This window comes from Thamnophis sirtalis, unplaced genomic scaffold, assembly GCF_051295495.1.
Source record: "Thamnophis sirtalis isolate CommonGarterSnake01/CBP01778 unplaced genomic scaffold, rThaSir2_p1.2 scaffold_3, whole genome shotgun sequence".
In the NCBI taxonomy this organism is placed as follows: domain Eukaryota; kingdom Metazoa; phylum Chordata; class Lepidosauria; order Squamata; family Natricidae; genus Thamnophis; species Thamnophis sirtalis.
Genome location: NW_028261383.1, coordinates 70,296,600 through 70,318,366, shown reverse-complemented (window position 1 = coordinate 70,318,366; position 21,767 = coordinate 70,296,600). Strand labels below are relative to the sequence as shown.

General features: G+C 38.8%; 1 protein-coding gene across 1 annotated transcript in view; it reads left to right on the top strand.

The window, feature by feature from the left end:
• The window catches only part of CFAP92 (cilia and flagella associated protein 92 (putative)), a 48,417-nt gene extending 26,749 nt beyond the window's left edge, over positions 1 to 21,668 (top strand). The window contains exons 10-18 of the mRNA XM_087709096.1: positions 4,697 to 5,595; positions 9,394 to 9,588; positions 10,584 to 10,866; positions 13,198 to 13,362; positions 14,289 to 14,498; positions 16,900 to 17,044; positions 18,730 to 18,887; positions 19,836 to 19,999; positions 21,500 to 21,668. Coding sequence (XP_087565222.1) covers positions 4,697 to 5,595; positions 9,394 to 9,588; positions 10,584 to 10,866; positions 13,198 to 13,362; positions 14,289 to 14,498; positions 16,900 to 17,044; positions 18,730 to 18,887; positions 19,836 to 19,999; positions 21,500 to 21,668 — 2,388 coding nt within the window. The remainder of the gene's footprint in view (positions 1 to 4,696; positions 5,596 to 9,393; positions 9,589 to 10,583; positions 10,867 to 13,197; positions 13,363 to 14,288; positions 14,499 to 16,899; positions 17,045 to 18,729; positions 18,888 to 19,835; positions 20,000 to 21,499) is intronic.
• Positions 21,669 to 21,767: the final 99 nt, after the last annotated feature.

The window sequence follows — 21,767 nt, the reverse complement described above, 5'->3', positions numbered from 1 at the left end:
GTATACATTTATAGTTACTGGCTTACCTTCTTGCAGCAAACAGCCTGATTAGCACAAGAAAGAAAATCTGCCTTTGCCTCCCAGCAGTTTGCCTCCTGGAGCAAACAGCTAGTTTCGCTTTCAATCTCAGCTTGGGCCTCCCAATCATCAGCTGTTTTAGGCTGCTGGGATTGCTATAGCAGCAAGCCCCATTTTCCCTGTTTGATGCAAGGAGGTAATTTGCTGGGAGACAGAGGCCAAAGGGTTGGGGCCGGTGGGTATGTGGGGCTACATTCAGTGTATAAGACGCACCCAAATTTTCACCCTCTTTTTTGGGGGGGGGAGGTGCGTTTTATACTCCGAAAAATACGGTATATATATAATTCCTGCTGCAGTGTGAAGGGTCCTTAGTGCTCTCTGAGCTTGGTGGTTTTCTTCGCAGACGTTTCATTACCTAAAATAGGTAATATCATCACTGCTAATGATGTTTTTTACAAACTAAAAATCAGGATTAGCGCTGATGTAGCTACCTAGTTTGGGTAATGAAACATCTAGAAAACAAGCTCAGGGAGCACCCTTGTTTCAACCCTGAGCTACAGTACAAATACTCCACTTTATTGGTACCATTCCAGTGTGTCCCAGTGGTAGGTTTCAATTTTCTTTAGAACCTCTTCTGTAGGTGTGGCCTGCTTTGTGGGAGTGGCTTGCCGGCCATGTGACTGGGTGAGAGTGGCTTGCTGACTGGGCGGGCATGGCCATCTTGTAAAATGTGGTGAAACTCACTTAACAACACTCTTGCTTAGCAGCCAAAATGTTGGCTCAGAAACTCTGGCATTTGAAGCACACAAGTCTTAAAGCTGTCAAGTTACAAGACCCTTGCATCCCTAACATTTTAGAAAAAAAACAACCCAGGGATGTTCAAACTTGACAGCTTTAAGACTTGTGAACTTCAACTCCCAGAATTCCTCCTCTCGCTCTTCATCTTGATGATGTACGGACAGGCGGGGGGAGGGAGCTGGAACCAGTTCTAAACGACACTGTAGATTTGTGGAACTTCTTCTATAGAAGAGGTTAGAACTGGCAGGAACCCACCCCTGGTGTGTCCACACTAATTGCTGGGTTATGGGTCTACTATATGTCTTACAGTATTTAGAATCTCAGTATAGAGATTCTCAGTCATCCAGGTCATGGCTGTCCCAAAAGTGCTTTTTCAGGAAGAAACTGGACTTTCTTGTTTTCCTTTGAAGATGTTTTGCTTCTCATCCAAAAAGCTTCTTCAGCTCTGACTGGATAGTGGGGAATGGAAGGATTTATACTCCTGGCAAGAGATGTGAATGAGCACAAGGTTGTTGTTTTTTGTATCCTTTTAAAGAGTTTTGAGGCACTTGGAAGTTTTTTTTTTGTCCTCAGGGTCACCTGAATAGTGCAAATTGATTCTGTAGTTTGCAGTTTTTTTGACAATCCGTTCATACTCACACCATATATATTTTACTCTTCAAACTAGCCCAGACATGATGACACTAGACATCCATTATATTGGGATGAATTTTAATTGCTGTATAATTTCCTCCTGTTTGCCCATCACAATTTAGATCTAGGATGAATAGAATGCTTTCACATTATAGTTGTGATAATTTGCAGTCTTTTAATCCAATTGTTTTTTTAAGATCCTTGTTGCTGAGGATAACAATTTCTCTATCATCTACTTGCTTAATAGTCTGCTGCTTGTGCTGTCGTCCAAACTATTTGTATCATTCATCCCTAATCATTCCCTCCACTAAAACGGATAAGTCCCTGAAGTTAAGAACAAAATGTTCTCTTAAATCATTACTCTCTTAATTCATTATGAATTTACTTCTCTACTTCATTATTATCAGGATTCTTTCATTCTGTTTAAGAATAGCTAGCATCACACCTGAATCAGGTGAAAAAGAAAACAAAAATATATTGTTAACATATCAGTGATATCCCATTTCAGTCTGCAGTCTGACCTGGGTTTCATAAATAGATACTATTAGTGTGTTAGACAATACAGAAGTGCTTAGCTTAATATTCTATCACTATGTGTCATGGCCTAGGACTCAGATAGAGTCCAGAGAAGCTACTCTGGTTGAACCAATTGAATGCCAGCATTAGGAGACATTGAGCCAGAAATCTCTTGAGGCTGATCAAACAGGCACGATCAGAATAGCCAGATGTTGATGTACAGTTTCTAAGCACTTGGACTTGTAGAGTAGGGGAGAGCATAGCAAAGATGTTCAGTGAGGCTCCTTGCCAATTAAGGGCATATATGCTTTAAAGCAGCGCTTCTCAACCCGTGGGTTGCGCCCCTTTCTGGGATCAAATGACCTTTCCACAGGGGTCGCCGAAGAGCCTCTCACGGAGAGGCTGGCGAGAAGGTGCCAGAAGACTGATGGGTCTGCTGCTCCTCTCGCTGAAGGCAGCCGAGCACCCAAGATCAGAGTGTACATGTATGTATGTGTGTTTGTGTTGTGGGTGGGGGGAAAGTAGGAGCCGGAATGGAGGCGAGGAGTGGGGTAAGAGAGACCCGCGCAGCACAGAGGACGCTGGGAAAGGAAGGCTTAGGAAGGAGGGGAATGGGGAGCAGCAGCAGCAGCTGGTTGAGTGCAGGGAGGGAAAAACTCCAGTTGTCCTGCACTGCACAGGGCTCTCCTTGCGCAGAGCTCTGGAACTCTTTCCTCTCTGCATCCAGTGACAGCTGCTCCGGCTCTTTCCTGAGCCAACACGAAGGGGACCACGGCTGGTGCTGACCTGAGTCTGGCGCTGAAGAGTCTCCTGCGCAGCACAGCCAGCTACTCACTTCTCAGTGTGGCATGATCCCGGCCCAGGATTGTATTTTGCTTGCACGAGCAAGAAAGAGATGAAAGAGAGAAGGGGAGAAAGAGAGAGAGAGATAGAGAAAGAAATGAAAGAGAGCTGGAAGGAGAGAATGAGAGAGAGGGAAAATAGAGGGAAACGAATCAGGGGGAAAGAAAGGAAGAGAAAAAGAAAGAAAGAAAGAAAGAAAGAAAGAAAGAAAGAAAGAAAGAAACTAACTTACTTTGTCAGACCGATGATGAAAGCAATAGCAAGCTAAATTTCTTGCCAAGAAAACTGCAGTTTGCCAGAAGGCACAAATTGGAAGCAAGTCTGATTTTTTAAAAAGAAAATAACAGAGATGGCAAAAAAATGCATCTGAAAATAAGATTATTTATAATTTTGGATAACATATTATATTGTCAAACTCAAAAGAAATCAAAATATATATCCTATAGCTGTTAGTACAATCTTGCCAGCTTCTATCAACTTAGAGTTCACTATGAAAAGATTACAGAAAAGCAATTTCCTACAATTAAGAACTTTATTTTGGATTTGCTATTGTATTCAATGAGATAGAAAGAAAAAGAAAGAGGGAAAGGGAAGGAAAGGAAGGAAGGAAGGAAGAAGAGAAAGAGAGAGGAAAAATAGAAAAAACAGAAATGAGAGGGAGGGGGAGAGAAGAGAGAGAGACCCTATTCCCACAGAAAACACTGAGCCATGAAACCTGGGTAGGCATGTCAGGGAGGATGTCATGTGACTGAGTGGGAGTGATGTTGAGTTGGCCAAACCCACACAGGTTTTGTGGCTCCCGGTGTTTTCTTTTCTGTGGGAAACGGATCCAAATGGCTCTTTTGAGTGTTTAAGAGTGCCAATCCCTGTGCTACACCATGCTTCAAGACAAAATTTCATTTATTTGTAATTAGAAATAAATATTTCACAATATAGAATTACATGTTTTTGTGATTAATCACTATGCTTTAATTATGTTCAATTTATAACAATAAAATACATCCTGCATATCAGATATTTACATTACGATTCATAACAGTAGCAAAATTGCAGTTATATAGTAGCAGTGAAAATAATTTTATGGTTGGGGGTCACCACAACACGAGGAACTGTATTAAAGGGTCGCGGCGTTAGGAAGGTTGAGAACCACTGCTTTAAAGGCTTCAGCCTTCTTTAAGAGGCAGCTTTGACTTGTGTTTCGTTGTTGGAAACAATGGTTTGATTTCCTGTATCTGGCCATGTTATTGCCATCTGCTCTGTAGGAAACCTAAAATTCTCATCCTTGGACAGGCCCACAAATTTTGTTTGGCTCTCTCAATTTTGAATTTTTGATTATTCTTCTGCTTGTTTCTGTGGAAAGCGAAACCACTTTATCTTCAGAGACTGGTATATTTACCTTCGATTATCTGTTCATACTGAAGTAAATTGCTTATGTTTACCTAGCAACTCGTGTGTGTGTGTGTGTGTGTGTGTGTGTGTGTGTGTGTATTTGGAACCTGAAGCAGATCACCTTTAGAAATTGATGTATCAAGTATCTACGTATGTATTGACAGTATTGATACTTGATGTATCAATTGATGTGTCAAGTATCTGCCATGTGAATGAGCACAAGTTTTTTCCCCCAGTTGTGATATTAAATTAGGAAACACCTTGCTTAGGTGTGTGTGCTTGAAATGTTCTCCCTACAACCTTCCCTCTTAGACTATTAAGTATTTTTTTTCCTACTTTAGTTTCTTTGATGTTTTCTTTTTGATTGTCGTTTTGGTTTTAGCTATTACTTCGAAGTTATTTTATTCGATGTTTGCAATACATTTGAATACTTAATACATCTAGAATCAAGAAGTCATATTTATCCTGAAGATTTATACTGTTACTTTGTCTTTTACAGAAAACTTGCCTTCCCGTTTACTGCAAATACAGTTTCTACCAAATGTCTCCCCATTATACAGAAGGTCGAGATCATGGGACCGATGTCTTCTTTAAAGATAGCAACGTGATTCTTCTAGGAGCAATAGACCCTGGAAAACTCAATGAATACTTAAGAGGCCCACCTTTAGAAATTGAAATTCATGACAGAGATAAGAAAAAGGAAACTCTCAAGACAAAGCCATCTTTGTTTGGAGAGGAACCGGGAGATAGCAAACTAAGTGACATAAGCGCTATCACTTCGAGATACCTGGTCCAGAATTTCATTACAGCCAAGGAAAATATTTTTAGTCCATATGGAGTAGCTAAAATCAACTTGAACGATTTACTGCTAGGTGAAAAAACCTTGAATTTCTGTGCACCAATTCACAGCTGCTCAATTAAAGATACATCTCAATCCGATGGGCAAAATGCCAGTACAGGGGCTAAGAAAACAGATGACTCTCAAGTTGTTGAACTTTCAATTGGGCATTATGTAAATGCAGAGTCACATCTTAAAGTGAGAGTTGAAATAAGTGTACCATTAGTTCCTGCAGAAGAAGAAGATGATACTGCTGCACATTGTCCATATGGCTGCATCATTTATCTTTTTGATTATAATAATACATCATTATTATATTATTTGATGCAAGAGATTACAGAAATTAATTCAGAGGCTTTCCTACTTGATACTTATCCCATAGAAACAACTCAAAAATCTCTTAACACTTTGAAACTGAACCAGAAACTTTCCTTAGAAGAGATTTCTCAGCTAAATATTATTACTGGATTTCACATAATTGATGGGTCCATTCACCTTCTTATCCTGGAAGGTTTCAGAAATAAAGCAATTAAGAGGATGTGGAATAAAAAGATTGATAGGTAATCAACACCATTTTACTATGAACATTACTTTCTTTCTGTAGTTAATGACTTCTGAAGGCAGTTTACAAGTTTTTATATCCTAACATAGTAACAGTGATGAAATTCAGAAGTGATGCTAAGAGCTCCTGCTTCTCCAAATGCTCACCCTGTGAACAACTTCGTAAGTGACCAAACCATCAATTTATAAACAGAAGTACTAGATTGTCCCCTCTTAGAATGTGGCTCGAATGTATCATGATATTGTAAAAAAAATTGTGCATGGTGAACAGTATGTTGGAATGAAATCTATGCCTGAACCTTAAAAAAAAAAGAATAGTGCTGTAGAAATTGGTAGCTTTCTATATTTTGTCTGCTCATAGAGGTACAAGAGACAGGAATTTTTAATATAGGCAGGAAGAATTGATAATTGATACTGTTACCTTTAGACTTTCTCTGATATTTGAAATTCTATCTCTGTCTGTCTGTCTGTCTGTCTGTCTGTCTATCTATCTATCTATCTATCTATCTATCTATCTATCTATCTATCTATCATCTATCAATCAATCAATCAATCATCTATCTATCTTATCTATCTTCTGCCAACCTAGCAGTTCGAAAGCATGTAAAAATGCAAGTAGAAAAATAGGGACAACTTGGTGGGAAGGTAACAGTGCTCCTTGTGCCTTTGCCGTTTAGTCGTGCCAACTACATGACCACAGAGAAGTCTTTGGACAGCTCTGGCTCTTTGGCTTAGATACAGAGATGAGCACCACCCCTAGAGCTGGAAATGACTACCTACCTACCTACCTAACCTACCTACCTACCTACCTACCTACCTACCCACCCACCCACCCATCTACCTATCTACCTACCTACCCATCTATCTATTTACCCATCTACCCATCTACCCATCTACCCATCTACCCATCTATCATCTATCTATCTATCTATCTATCTATCTATCTATCTATCTATCTATCTATCATCTATCTATCATCTATCTATCATCTTTCAATCATCTAATTCCCGAAACCCCACCCCCTTCACAAAAATGGCCGTGCAGAGCCTGTAAAAGGCTTGCAGAGAGTTGCTGCAGGCTGGGGAAGGCAGAAATGAGTGAAAAATGGATGGTTTTTTGCTCAATTTTGCCCCCCCCCCGCCCCAGGAGACTATAAGTCTCCTAAAGCTAAGAATGCAATTTTTTGGACAAAAGGCCCATTTTTGTGAAAAACGGGCCTTTTTTGCTCATTTTTTGGGGGGACTACCCCCCAGGAGCACTCTGCAAACCCCCTAAAGGCTATTCATGCCTTTTTTTGGGGGGGGAAACAGGCCCGTTTTCGTGAAATACAGGCCATTTTGGGGAGGTTTGCAGAATGCAAAAACTTTTTTTTAAAAAAATTGCCTCTTCAAAACCTTGGGGCGTCTTATACTCTGATGCATCTTATACTCCAAAAAATACAGTAGTTATGCTGGCCATAGAAGTGTCTTCAGACAACATTGGCTCCCTTGGCTAAGAAACAGACTTAGTCAGAGGGGAAACCTATTTCTCTACCTTTACTTGTACAGGTAGTGCTCAACTTACAAACACAATTGAGCCCGAGATACCTGTTGCTAAGTAAGACATTAAAATGAGATTAGCCTCATTTTATGACCTTTTCTGCCACAGCTGTTAAGTGAATCGTAGTCGTTAAGTTAGGGATATAGTTATCTTCCTCATTGGCTTCCCTTGTCAAAAGGTCGCACAAGGGTATCACCCTGGGACACAGCAGTGGTCATAAATACAAATCAGTTGCCAAGCATCTGAATTTTGATCATATGATCATAGGGATCCCGCAAAGATCGTAATTGTGAAAAACGGTCATAAGTCACTTTTTCTAGGGCTGCCGTAACTTTAAATGTCCACTAAATAGACTTTTGTAAGTTGACACCTGTTACTTATTCTGTGATATTCATCCTTCAGAGCTGACTATAGTGTTGGAGGGGGGAAGGAAGTTTAAAAAATATTTTAAGTGTTTTATATTAATACTTGATGCCCAGGTCTTTGCCCCGTTTTGCAAGGATGAATCATGATAGTTCAGTTGCATAGTCTCCAGAGAAGGATAAATGTATCACCCTGGGAGCCAAAGACAAGCAGTTAGGCCAGCTTTTGCTACTCTGATACATTAGAATTTGACAGCACAAGACTGAATTAGGTCACAATGGCAAAAGTTGGCTTCTACTTCAAGTAAGATCTTATAGTGCAGGGTAAGGAAACATTGTGATGATCCTCAGTGCTGAAATATTTACTTAACTAGGATATTGTCGGCTCTTCAAGGTAGTCCAAACTAGGGAACTAAAGTCATGCATACTAGTACACTACTACTTTTATTACAAAGTTATAGTAAAAGAATCTGATAAGTCTGAATGTACCTCCAAACTCCCTCCCTTCATCTGCATGAGAACTAGAGAAGATCATTCTTAAGAGACGTTCTCATAATTACACTTATGCACAGGGCTCATGTTTCTTTTGTTTGACCCTTGGCTTGGTTGCAGCTCTTCCTCCTGTCCCTCCAAGTTATTCCTATGCCTATCACACATATCTATTTAAAAACAACAACAGAATGTCTCACAACACATCCTATGTAGTTTAACAGGATGCAATATTTAGAACAAACTATACTTAAGTGTATTAAAGTGACAAGTGCCCTCCTGTTTTCATTCATACCAAAGAAAATGTCTTTTTTAGCCCAAAGCTTCATATTATGCCTTCTTTTTGACAGACATCTTTTTGTTTTATATGCAAATTTATGTATATTTATTTCCAGTATCAAAATTAAAGCAACTTTATCGGAAGTGCATCAATAGGAGTAGCATATGTGCTATACTTGTAGAGCTAAAACGCAGTTCATTTCAATGTAGCATTAGTGCAGTTATAAGGAAGAAAGCTGTTGAAGGCTTTATTTCTGTAGCATGTAAAATATGCTGAGTTTGGCAGAAGCTAGATGTTAATTATTGCAGCAATCCTTTGCAAGCAGAGATCCAGGTTTGCATGTGAATAGCATGGCTGAAGCAGCTGGAATAGTTCCTAATTCTAGGTTGGTTTCAGTTTCCTCAGCTCAGCATCCAGTAATATTTTTTATTATATTGACTCATCTCAAATGAAGAGAAATGCACACTTCAGACGAGTAAACCATTGTTGGTGCAGTTTTTACTTAGTTACGTTCTTTTAAAAATACTGTGATTTTTTCTGCTGGGATTTGCCTTCCGAGGAATCCCATTTTTGTCTTGTTGCTTTTATACAAGAGTAGTTTTAGTTCAGGGGTGTCAAACTTGATTTCATTGAAGGCCACATCAGGGTTTTGTTTGACCTTGGGGGGGGGGGCGGGATGGCCGTGGCCGGGGTGGACATGGCCAGCTTGATGTCACTTGTGTCGGGGTGCCTGTGATGGCCTGAGCACTCTGCCAGTAAAAACTGGTTCCCGAGCTCCATTTTTGGCTGCACAACCTCCTGCAACCTTCTGCCATGAAAATGGAGCTGGAGGGGCGCATATGGCCCTCTCGAGCACAGTTTTCGCTGCCAGAGGCACTGCGGGCAGGTCCTTTGCTGTTTCAAGAGCGGCCCAATGAGCCAGATCTAAGCACCCCATGAGCTGGATCCGGCCCCGGGGCCTTGAGTTTGACACTCCTGTTTCAGTGGCAACATTGTAGAAAACTGAGGTGCAGCACAGAGCTTTTATTACTTATTTTACAGGATTTGTACCTGTGTTTTAAAAGTCTCATTCCACAGAAGAAATGAGTGATTCATTAGTTGATATAGTCCAATTTCCTATCTTACAGGGTGCATGAAACGGAACATGGAAGATTGCAGATATTCTATAATTCACACTTGTGTTTTCACAAGCGGCTGTATATCAATCTTGAATCCATCCTGCTTCACGTCCGTCTCTGCAAGCCACTGTCAAGCCTCATGAAGCAGGCTTTGTTATACATCAGGGATATGGTTCCTCAGCCGTGCTTTGAAGCTCTTTCCAGGTTAACAGCTTTGTTAGATTTTGGCATACGAGTTATGGGGATTTAGAAGTTGAATATGGTAAAGGTTTATTTTGGGGTGGGATAGGAATCTGGCAGGGCTCGGATTTTATGGCCTCCATGGCAGCCATCCCAAATAGTCTGTGCCTGACTCAGGTGAATGTACAGTGGGTCTTGTTTTGTCTCTGAATGATCATTCAGTGGCTTTCAACGCGTGATCTGATCATTTCCCGGTCCAGATGAGATTTGTTGCTACCTGGAACCTTCTGTAGGAGAGCTGATTAGGACACAAAGTGCTACACCTGAGAAGAGTGGAGCAAGAGTTCTGCAAATGATTTGACATGTTGAAAAGTAAATAGTGGACAATATTTATACTTAATAAATAGGAGTGGTGTGGTGGCCTAGAGGTGGAGTTCTCGCCTCACAATCAGGAGGATGTGAGTTCAATCCTAGGTAGAGGCAGATATTTCTTTCTCTGGGCACAATGAGAATATATCTGCTGAACAAAGCTCCGCATTGGTGACAAGAAGGGCACCTGGCCATTAAATACTCCATTCAATTGTCCAGACTCCACCCTGCAAAAGATTACGGGGTCGTTAAATGATGATGATAATTTTTATTTAATAAATGTTTAATATCAACTTTCCATAACTCACTGGCAAAGTTCTAAGTTTACCTGCAAAGACATCAGATTGAGGAGGGATAGTAGTTAATAGACATAATAGTTAATCTATTATTGGTTTGTATTGTATTTGGTTTTGTATTGGTTTCATAACCATTGTCAGCTTGATTGGCTTCGTTGTTTTGATTTGTTTGTTCAAAGTAAATTGTTGCTATGTGATTTATTTATTAAAAGGGATGCAATCTGAGTTTCAACAGTAGAGTTAAGGCAAAAAAATTAAAACAAACAGTAGTAAAATTAAAATTAAATTAATAGGTCCCTTATTTAAATTACAACACTGATCTTCAGTTGTTCGTTTTCTTTCCCCGTGCTGTAGACTTGATTACATCTGTCACAGTAAGAAGTTAAGGGATGTGGTCCATTGCAGTCTCTTGCCTTCAGCAGAAATGATTACAATCTTGAGTCAGGAGTTTGGGGTTCCCTTGACTAAAGCTGACATGTATCTAAAGGACCCCACAGAGATCTTGGAAACATTTGACAAAGTGCAAAAGCCTTCAGGCATGAGACACTACGGGTATTCTCATTTCGATATCTACAATAAGAAGTATATACTAAGAAAAAGGGAACAAGAAAGTCAGGCACCACATAACTATATCCAGGTGAGTAAAGCAAAAACAGTGAAAATTGCGTTGCAGAAAGATTTGGCAACCTGTACAGATTTTATTAAGTTGAATTTTTAGCGAGGCTGGGTGGGGCTGATCACCAGATGCCAGCTTCTGTTGCGCAGATTCCCCCTCCTTTTTTTTAATGCCGTATAGCTGCACATACAAGTAGTTCTCAACTTAAAACCATCATTTAATGACTTTTTGAAATTAGAGTGATGCTGAAAAAAAGGGAATTACATTCAGTCTTTGCAGTGTGGCTGTGGTCATGAGATTAAATTTGGGATGCCTGGCAACGAGCATATATTTATGATGATTACAGCATCCTGGTTTTTGACGTTCCCAGGGAATGTGCGACAAGGTAAATTAGTGGGGAAGCCAGATCCCTTTGACATCCTCAGAAAAAAGATCGTAAAATTGGGAATTGCTCCCTCAGGAATTGCATCTCTTAATGACAGAAGTTCCAGTCCCAATTGTGACTGAAAGTTGAGTGCTACTACTTGTAGCACTGCTTCCTTAGCAAGCAGATTAGAGCCCATTTTGACAGAACATAGTTTGTTTAAGATTGTGTAATGAACATAAGAAAAACTATACTGTATAGTTTTGGCAAAGAGTGCTTTGCTTATGGGTTGAATAATTTTACTGAAGTAAATCTGTATAAGCCCTTTGGGTAAATGGGCTAGTGCTTATCTGTTTAAAATTTGCTTTCGTTTGGAATTGGAACAAATGAAAATAAACAAATTAGTTGGAAAAAAATAGAAACTAATCTATCCATTACAGGGAAATTTGTTGAAGTACAATTTGTATACAATGTTTATGGATTCTGGAATAAGGTTGTGAATGTATTCAAAGTGACTATTTTTGTGAGCTAAATCTAGTGCAGCTATCAACCACATACATCATCCTATTTGGTCAGACAAATTCAGAGGATTATTTTTCTAGTACAGGCAGTCCTCCATGTAAAGCAGTTCATTTAGTGAGCATTCAAAATTACAACAGCACTGAAAAAGTGAGTTATGACCATTTTTCACACTTAAGACCACTCCACATGGTCACAGGATCAAAATTCAGCTGCTTGACAACTGACTCATATTTATGACCATTGCAGTGTCCCAGAGTCATGTGATCGCCTTTTTTGATCTGACAAGCAAAGTCAATGAAGAAGACAGATTCAATTAACAACCGTGTTACTAACTTAAAAGCTGCAGTAATTCACTGTGGCAAGAAAGGTCATAAAATGGGGCAAAATTCACTTAGCAACAGAAATTTTAGGCTTAATTGTGGTTGTAAGGCAAAGACTACCTGTAATTGAAGGGTAAGCTACTGGTGTTTTTGTTTGTATGGAAGCAATTGTGTCCTGAAAATAGTATTTTCTCAGAAAACAAATTGAGAATTTGTGTTTAGCATAATATTGCTAGGCTTGGTGATTCATAAGGTGCCAGCTTAAAGAGATACTTTCCATCACTTAGACCAGGGGTAGTCAACCTTTTTATACCTACCGCCCACTTTTGTATCTCTATTAGTAGTAAAATTTTCTAACCGCCCACCGGTTCCATAGTAATGGTGTTTTTATGAAAACCCAATGAAAATGTTTTTAAATAATGGTATGATTTTTTTTTTAAAAAGTCAATTAAATTTTAAAAAAAGGAAAGTGCTTCAGTATTGGACAAAACCCCTACCGCCCACCATGAAAGCTGGAACACCCACTAGTCGGCGGTAGGGACCAGGTTGACTACCACTGACTTACACACATAGTTCTCTTATAAGGCAGCAGTTCCCAACCTTTCCACCTTGGCAGCCTGGCCTGGTGTGAGGAGGGGGCGTGTGAAAGGCAGGCGCCTTCACACATGACCATTGCTTGCCCATCGCTTCTGTGGCCAGGTGTCAAATAGGCCGAGGCTCAGGGGTTGGAGACCCCTGTTATAAAGTACTATCCAATTATTGCAAATGGTTGAAGAATTGCTTTTAGGACTGTTTGTGATTTTTGTATGAGAGATAAAACTGAATTGCTATCTTAACTAAAAGTGATTGGCCACTAGTAGCTAACAAGACGTTTATTCACAAATAGAACTGGGCTTCTACTTTTCAGTTACCTAAAGAATATTGCCTTTAAAATAGCATCTTGGGAAGTCCTTTTTCAGAAAGTTGGCAGAAAGGACAGGCTTAATTTTAATTTACTGTTCTAATCCTTAATTGAAATACATACTCTGTATTTGCCAGCCTAATTACTTACATTTTCCAGAGTAGTTAATGTAATTCGGGTGTGTGTGGGTGTGTGGAAGGAATGCATTCAAAGCTAATATAATTTTACCTGTTTATGTCTTTCAGTCCAATATTGAATATGTGAACTTCCTCAATGAAATACTTGAAAGAGAAATCCCGAGAACTATCAGAGCTTTCCCTTTTGGCGAAAATGCTATCTTTAATTATAGTACTCAGGCTTTAAATTCAGCAGAAATTGCAAAGAAGCTACTTCGACAAGAAATGGCAAAGGCAAGGAAAAAGATTTGTCTTTTATTTATTTAAGGGTTTTTTTTAAAGACATGTACATGGAAGAGTCTAATAGTCTAGGCATGTTGTTTCAGGATGGATGAAATTCCAAATTGGAGAGCAGAGATCTGGATGTGCTTCTAGTGGTCCTTAAAATTTGGGCTGCCTCAGTAAGGAGAGAGAGGAGAAAAGTGACTTGAGAAAACATGTAAAGAATAATAGTTTTCTGGGTATGAGATAAAAATAAATTAGACTACCCACGTTCATCCATTAGATGTCTAGTGTTTGAAAATGAAAGGGTTAAGCTTTGTTAACGGTTTTTGAGTTTACTTCAGTGAATACAGAGTCAGACAAAGGCACCCAAATGTGATATTGTCCAGATATATTGGGACCAGCATTATATTTTAGATCTTTGGACCTTGTTGGTTGAGAAGCATGAGCATTTAAGTATGAATGACAGCAAGTTGGAGAAGGCTGTTCTCTGCTTTGGTCTGTGATGAATTCCACTAGAGTTCAGGGGGAGATATGTATGAGTGCATATATAACTATAATTAGATAAAGGTAAAGGTTCCCCTCGCACATATGTGCTAGTTGTTCTCGATTCTAGGGGGTGGCGCTCATCTCCATTTCAAAGCCAAAGATCCAGCGCTGTCCGAAGACGTCTCCGTAGTTATATGGCCGAAAGCGCACGGAACACTGTTACCTTCCCACCAAAGGTGGTTCCTATTTTTCTACTTGCATTTTTACGTGCTTTTGGACTGCCAGGTTGGCAGAAGCTGGGACAAGTAATGGGAGCTCACTCCGTGACACAGCGCTAGGGATTCGAACAGTCAAACTGCTGACCTTTCGGATCGACAAGCTCAGTGTCTTAGCCATTGAGCCACCTCGTCCCCATAACTATAATTATATATATATGCTTTTTTTTTTAGATGCCAGGAAAAAGATTTGCTTATAATGAATATCTGTCAGGCATGTTTGACCCAGTGGATGAAGGTGCTATATTAAAAGAACAGATTGAACAATCAAAGAAATTGTGGTTGTATCCTGGAGGGATGGCAATTCCTGGATTTAAGAGCAGCGCAGACAGCAACAAACATCCCCGTAGACCTGATGAGGCACGATTGATTGAATTAAAAGAGGTAATTGAAAATTTTAGATTCCTATCAACTTGTCATATTTATCTTCTACTAGGAACAGCATGGTTCATTGCTACATTGTGAGGAAAATTCAAGAATTAATATTTTTCCAGTTTCAAGGTTCCAAGTAACACCCCCAACTAAAGAAGACGCTGAGGCTTGAAGTTCCTCAATGTTCCATTTTATTAGAGAGTTCTGAAGTCTGAAAGTTTCCAGGTTTTCCCCACCCAAGTGAAAGTTCAAGTCCCTGCCCAGAACCCACATGTCCATCACATGATCCAATCAGGCACCATCCCAACTGGAAATTCCTCCCAGTCACACCACTCCAGGTGCAGGGCAAGGTGTCCTCGACTCTGAGAAAGGAATTTTATTTAGAATATATATCTTCCATACTCTATATAATCCCACCTCTCATTTTCCCACAGTAGAAAACATGGCAGGCCTGAAGGCCCAATGTAAAAAAATGGCTTCCAGGCCAGATTAATTGCAGACTAAATGCAGACTTGAAATTCACTCCAATGTTACTGATAGATCTTTTTTTTTTTTTATTGTTGTGAGGATACAAGGCATATTTCTGCAGAGAAGCTGATCAACAGCATGTGCTTTATCAGGCTATGCTTGATTTGGACTAATATTACTGCTAAATTTAGTGTAGCATTTTAACATTTAGAGTCCAATGCAATTCAGTATGTCTCTCTTTGTTTCCCTTACTCTTGTGAACAGGTTGCATCTTTTACAATGCTAAAATAAAATGATTTTTAAAAGTACTGGCTAATGATTTTTAACCTTGAGAGCTGTATTATGTTTTGAGCAGCTGTACTTTACACTGCATCTGAATTTTGTTTCACTTCAATCACTTACCGTACTTAAGTGCAGGGATAAAACGAAAAGGGAGTGATGTGCTGCTTCAGGGAGAAAATTGGTAGCTGTTTTTTATTGTTTAATTTCAGATTCTTCTGCAGATAGTAATATCTACAGAAATATTAAGATTTAGACAAATACTTTGTTGTTTTTCCTAGGAAAAACACTCAGCAAACTCAGTATTTATTTCTGGCTAAACACAATGCATGGGTAACATAGCACGGTTTATGCCGTTAAACATATAAGAACAGTAATGAGGCATCTCCATAATCTAATTGGTATTTCATTGCCTGTATGATTATAATTGCTCAGGACTAAAGACGGATATCTTGATCTGTCCATGAAAGATATCAAAGATCCTTAAATTGAAGAGAGTTAGATAAGGGGCAGCCATATACATTTCTTCTTCTTCTTGTGCCATATCCGTCATCGGATGTTGGTGATCCTATTTTTATCAACAACCGGACAAAAAAGTGTGAGTTTTGTCCAAACCAGTCCCTTAGATTTTGATGTCATGATGTTGTTCTTCTGCCTGGACCTCATTTGCCTTCAATGTTTTCTTGGAGGATTAAGTGAAGTATGCTGTATTTTTCTGGTTGTTGCATCAGATATAGATTTGTTAAATAAATAAATATTTATCCTTTTTATGGTTTTTGTTTCACTTGGACCATGCTATTTTATAGTGGCCATGGCACCCTACATCAGCAATTGCTGGTGCATTTTATGTCCCATCCCTTATCCCAGATAAATCTGTTCACTTTATTCAAAACTTCATTTTCTATAGAACAAGGAGTTCAACTATTAATAACAGATTTTCTGAAACTTCCTGAAACTAAGTTTTTGATTTGCATCACGGTTAATAGTCATTTCAAGGTTCTTCAATAATAGTAAACAGAAACCAGTTATTCTAATCAGTTATTTCTGTTTTCCAAAGCATGTTTTGACTTATATAAATTTGATATGGTACATGTGTATTAGAATGGTGGACAATTATAAACAGAACTGACGATAAGAACTGAGCAGTGGTCCAAAAGGTTTTGAATAGGACAATTTAAATAGATGTCAATAGTTTTGTTTTTTAAAAGCTTTTTGAACATCATTATTTCAGATGAAAATTTTCCCATGTTTCTGTTTCAAATCAATCTGTGGCAAAGATGTGAGCCGTGGTGACGCAGTGGGTAGAGTGCAGTACTGCAGGCCACTTCAGCTGACTGCTAGATCAGCAGTTCAGCGGTTCAAATCTCACCGGCTCAGGGTTGACTCAGCCTTCCATCCTTCCGAGGTGGGTAAAATGAGGACCCGGATTGTTGTTGGGGGCAATATGCTGACTCTGTAAACCGCTTAGAGAGGGCTGAAAGCCCTATGAAGCGGTATATAAAAATCTGCTATTGCTATTGCTATGTCACAAAAAAAATTAAAAGAAAGATGATGGGGAGATGGAAGGAGTATTAGGTATGTTTGCCTTCTGAGTTATATGTGGAAGTAATAAAGATGGGATATAAATAAAATAGCTACATTCATTATGATTCCTTACTTCATTTAGAAATGGCAGGAGAATTTTTTCAATACTAACTTTATGAAGCCAGTTCTGGATCGGGATAAATGGAGATGGGACAAACGGGATGTTGATTTTGAGCTTTATCGAAAGCCTCTGGTCCAAAACCCGGCTCCTGACACTCATAGAGAAGGTAGGCACTAGATTCCATTCCAGGGCAGTTCTAGATACTTAATTGGTTATAAAAGGTAAAGGTTCCCCACGCACATATGTGCTAGTTGTTCCTGCCTCTAGGGAGTGATGCTCATCTCCGTTTCAAAGCCGAAGAGCCAGCACTATTCGAAGATATCTCCATGGTCATGTGGCCGGCATGACTAAATGACAAAGGCGCATGGAATCCTGTTACCTTCCCACCAAGGTGGTCCCTATTTTTCTACTTGCATTTTTACATGCTTTTCAACTGCTTGGTTGGTAGAAGTTACAGTATATCTGCCTACAAATCCAAATCAGATATTTGGTTACAGAGAATACTGGTCAGTTTTGATTGATGTTAAATTTATTAATCTGAGTTCAGTGAATAACCAACATTGGGCATCACCAAAGAAACCTATCTAGGCAGGGAAACATTTTTTGAGAAGGGAAGCTTTTGCTCAGTACAGGTAGTCCTTGATTTATTAGTGACCGTTCAAAGTTACAATGACACTGAAAAATGTGACTTACGACAATTTTTCACAGTTAACAACCTTAACAGCATCTCCATGATCATGTGATTAAAATTAAGATATTTGGCAAGTATTTATGATCGTTAACTGTGCCCCAAGGTAATATGATCCCCTTTTGACACCTTCTGACAAAAGAAAGTCAATGGGGAAGGCAGATTCATTTAACAACTGCATTACTAACTTATCAACTGGCAGTGATTCACTTAACAACTATGGCAAGAAAGGTTGGAAATGGGACAACATTCACTTAACAAATGTTTCACTTAACAACATAATTTTGGGGCTCAATTGTGGTAAGTTGAGGACTATCTGTATTATCACTGAATGGCATATATGGCCTACATGATGCAACGCTACAATTATATGAAAATGCAATTCAGTGATATTTGAAAGGTTCTAAGATTTTCTGCCTTTGAGCCAATCTCACCGAAATCACTGCTAAGAACACTTATAGGCTGGATGGAGAATGAGATCGACACAAACTATCCTGTTGCCTTTAAAACCTATAGCAATGTTAGAGGAGTAACATCCCTATGCTTTTGAGGGGAGTAAAAGCTGTCCTCCTCAAAAAACCTGCCTTGATAAGTTTCTTTGTGATGCTCAGTGTTGCTTATTCACTGAACTCGGATTAATATTAGATATAGATAGATGATGATAGCAATATAGAGAGATCATGATAAATGGATAGATGATGGATGGGTGGGTGGATAGATGGATAGACAGACAGACATATAATAGATTGATAGATATAGAGAGAGATCAGAATGAATAGTTAAATTTTCCCTAGAAGCCTTATTTTGGGGTAAAGGGGTCTATAGTGTTTTATATAATTTCTTATATCAGGGTTTCTTAAGTTTCTTTCCAATTTAAGGAGATTATGGCTTGTTCATTAAAATATGAGGAACAATATGGGGCTAAATGTTAGTACACTTACATTTAGTGTATTATGTAGCCTTGTTGCTACTAATTTTTTTATTTTTATAGTATCCCAGATTTATTCTCGGTCTAATTCAAGAAATATGACAGAAATTCTATTAAAAGTTAATTAGAATTGTATGAGTTAACAGAATTGTTATTCAGATGTAAGAATCTGATTGATACTCTTCTTACAATGTCTCTTCCGTGTCATTGTTCAACTGGTGCATCTGAACAAAAGAGCCCACGATACAAGCATCTTTTAATACTGCTCTGAAAGTTCATCGGTGCTGTCCAGCAACAGAGCTTATTTCTAGTGGACCCAAAGCCAGCTGCCAAATGGCTCGGCTTCAAGGTCTCCTGAAGGATAAACCAGTCAAGATATCTTGGAGGATGCAGGTAAACCTTAGACCAGGTTTTTGAATAGTTTTAAAACTTTAATCTGCAGAGTTTTAATGTTTTAAATAACATTTCTATTTAACTTTTTATAATCTGACTCACTCCTCTTACAGGGGAGATGGGCAACATAAAAAATAAATAAATAAAATCTATTACTGAAAAATTACAAACTTTTTATAAGCAGCTGTTTCCACTGTGTTTCCATTTGTGTCTTGTTTTGAATAATATGCTGCATATGGATTTCATGTGTTTGACAAAATATTTTGTTTCTATCAATACCAGTGAGGATGCTCAAAATTCTAATTCAAAATATTTTTATCATCATTGCCTGCTGAAAGAGTCCAAAGATGTTGCAGATCTATATTGTACGGCTATAATCTTCTAACATATTTACCGTATTTTTTGGAGTATAAGACGCACCTTTTTCCCTCAAAAAAGAGGCTGAAAATCTGGGTGTGTCTTATACACTGAATACAGCATTTTTTTGCCTCCCCAAATCCTGCCCCTTCACCCAAATAGCTATGCATAACTTGTAGGAAGCTTTCAGAGAGCTCCTGGGAGCTGGGGAGGGCAGCAATGAGGAAAAATGGGCTGGTTTTTGCTCAATTTTGCCCCCCCCCAGCCGCCAGGAGCACTCCATAAGCTTTCTAATGCCCTTTTTTGATAAAAATGGGCCGGTTTTGTTGCTCGTTTTTGCCCCCCCCCCCAAACACTCTACAAACCTAAGGGCTATTCCAGCCCTTTTTTGGAAAAAAAAACCAGCCTGTTTTTGCAAAATATGAGCCATTTTTGGGAGGTTTGCAGAGTGCAAACTTTTTTTTTATTTGCTTCTTCAAAACTTTGGTGCGTCTTATACTCCAAAAAATATGGTAGTTTTTTTTGCTGAAGCTCTTGAGGAAAAAGTTAATTAAGCAGCATTCTTGTAAATCCCAATCTTTCTCATTTTAGCCTCTTCCAGTTTTGGGAGTTTTAGATAAAATGGAAGAGAGCCGTCGCTGTAAAGGATTTGTTCCTGGTGGTGACATTCACCGAAGCTTGATGTCAAACCACAATATCCCGTGCTATGACAGGGCACACAATGCATTTAAAACTCTGAAAGGAGAAGATTTCAGGTGCGTCTCCCTACAGATCAGTAAATGACAAAAAAAATCTTTAAAAGTGTTTACTGAATGCATATGATCTTGACTTGAGTTACAAAGAGAAAGGATGTAGTCAAGGGATCACTACAAGAAGAGAAGAAATTTAAAATGTAACCCACTTAGCATCCAAGGTAAGATAAGCTGGTCTAATGTGGTGGTCCACGTAATTTATTCAGATGAGGATCCCAAGGCCAGGCTTTCTTGGTGACCATGAATCTTGAATATTTCGTATCCTGCAGTGTTGAAGCAGGCTTTTCTTTATTCTTTTTCTATTGAAACACACATGCACATTCTATATACCCCTTTTATTCTAAATCATTATATATGGAGATACTCAGTCATCCCAGGTCATGGTTGTCCCAAAGGTGCTTTTTTCAAGAGGCAGCTGGATTTTCTGGTTTTTCTTTGAAGACCTTTCGCTTCTCATCCAAGAAACTTTTTCAGCTCCGAGTGAATGGTGGGAAAGGAAGGATTTATACGCCTTGCCGACAGCTGGTCATTTGGATTCTTGTAGAGTTGTTTCACGCCCATTTGCACTTCTCAGGTGACCCTGATGAGACAGATAAACCTCCAGGTGGCCTTAACAATTTGCTAAAAGAATGCAAATGACTAGTTGTCTGCAAGGAGTATAATCCTTCCATTCCCCATCATCCAGTCAGAGCTGAAGAAGCTTCTTGGATGAGAAGTGAAAACATCTTCAAAGAAAAACCAGAAAGTCCAGTTGCCTCTTGAAAAAGCACTTTTGGGATGAAATCATTGTATTTGTGATTGGAAAAATAAGTTTTCTTTATGGACTTTTTGCTGAAAATGAAGAAAACTTCTGATTTATGGGTTTGATAATTAGAAAGGGAAGAATATGGAAAAGGGAAACCATTATGAGCCAAGATGACACAGTGATTAGAGTGCAGTTGTGCAGACAACGACTAGTGGCTGCAGCTTGCAATTTGGCAGTTAGAATCTCAACAGGGTCAAGATTGATTCAGCCTTCCAACCTCCTGAGGTGGGTCAAATGAACACCCAGATTGTTGGGGCTATGCTGACTCTGTAAACTGATTAGAGAGGGCTGTAAAGCACTGTGAAGCGGTATATAAGTCTAAGTGCTATTGCTATTATGTAATCTTAGAGGATAAAATATAAATGCATTTATGACTGTTTTATAGAAGATTGGAAGCCATGTGATATATATTCTTGATTCTTTTTTTATCCCTTTTATTTCTTCCCTACTTACCACTTTTCTTCACTTTTATTTTTTTATTTTATTTTTTTAAAAAGATTGCATAAAAAATCTTTAATAAAATTAATTTAAAAATGAGAAAGCTTTGACTGATGTAAAGATATCTTTTCTGGGAGAGAATTCACACCATCACTTCTCAAGCCAACACTTCATTTTGATTTAAGCCTGAATATTTAGCATTTTAATCACTTTTCAACATATGTTTCTTCTAGTCTAACCATTGAGTGCTTTTCCCCCAGACTAATTTGTCAGAATCGTTCATATCACTACAAGAGGTATCCCCCACAGGATTCACCTTTCAAGAAGCATGTCTCAGCAATGGATAAAACAGAGAATCCAGGTAATGTGGAAATGATATTGGTAGATAGTGTGCATGTAAAAGAGTTGGCCAAAGGTGCTGTACTCTAGAAATGAACTGATATTTTATTTACAGATAGTCCTTGAGTTATGATGATAATTGGTACAGCAATTTATGTTAGTAAGTGATGCGCCCGTTAAGTGCAATAT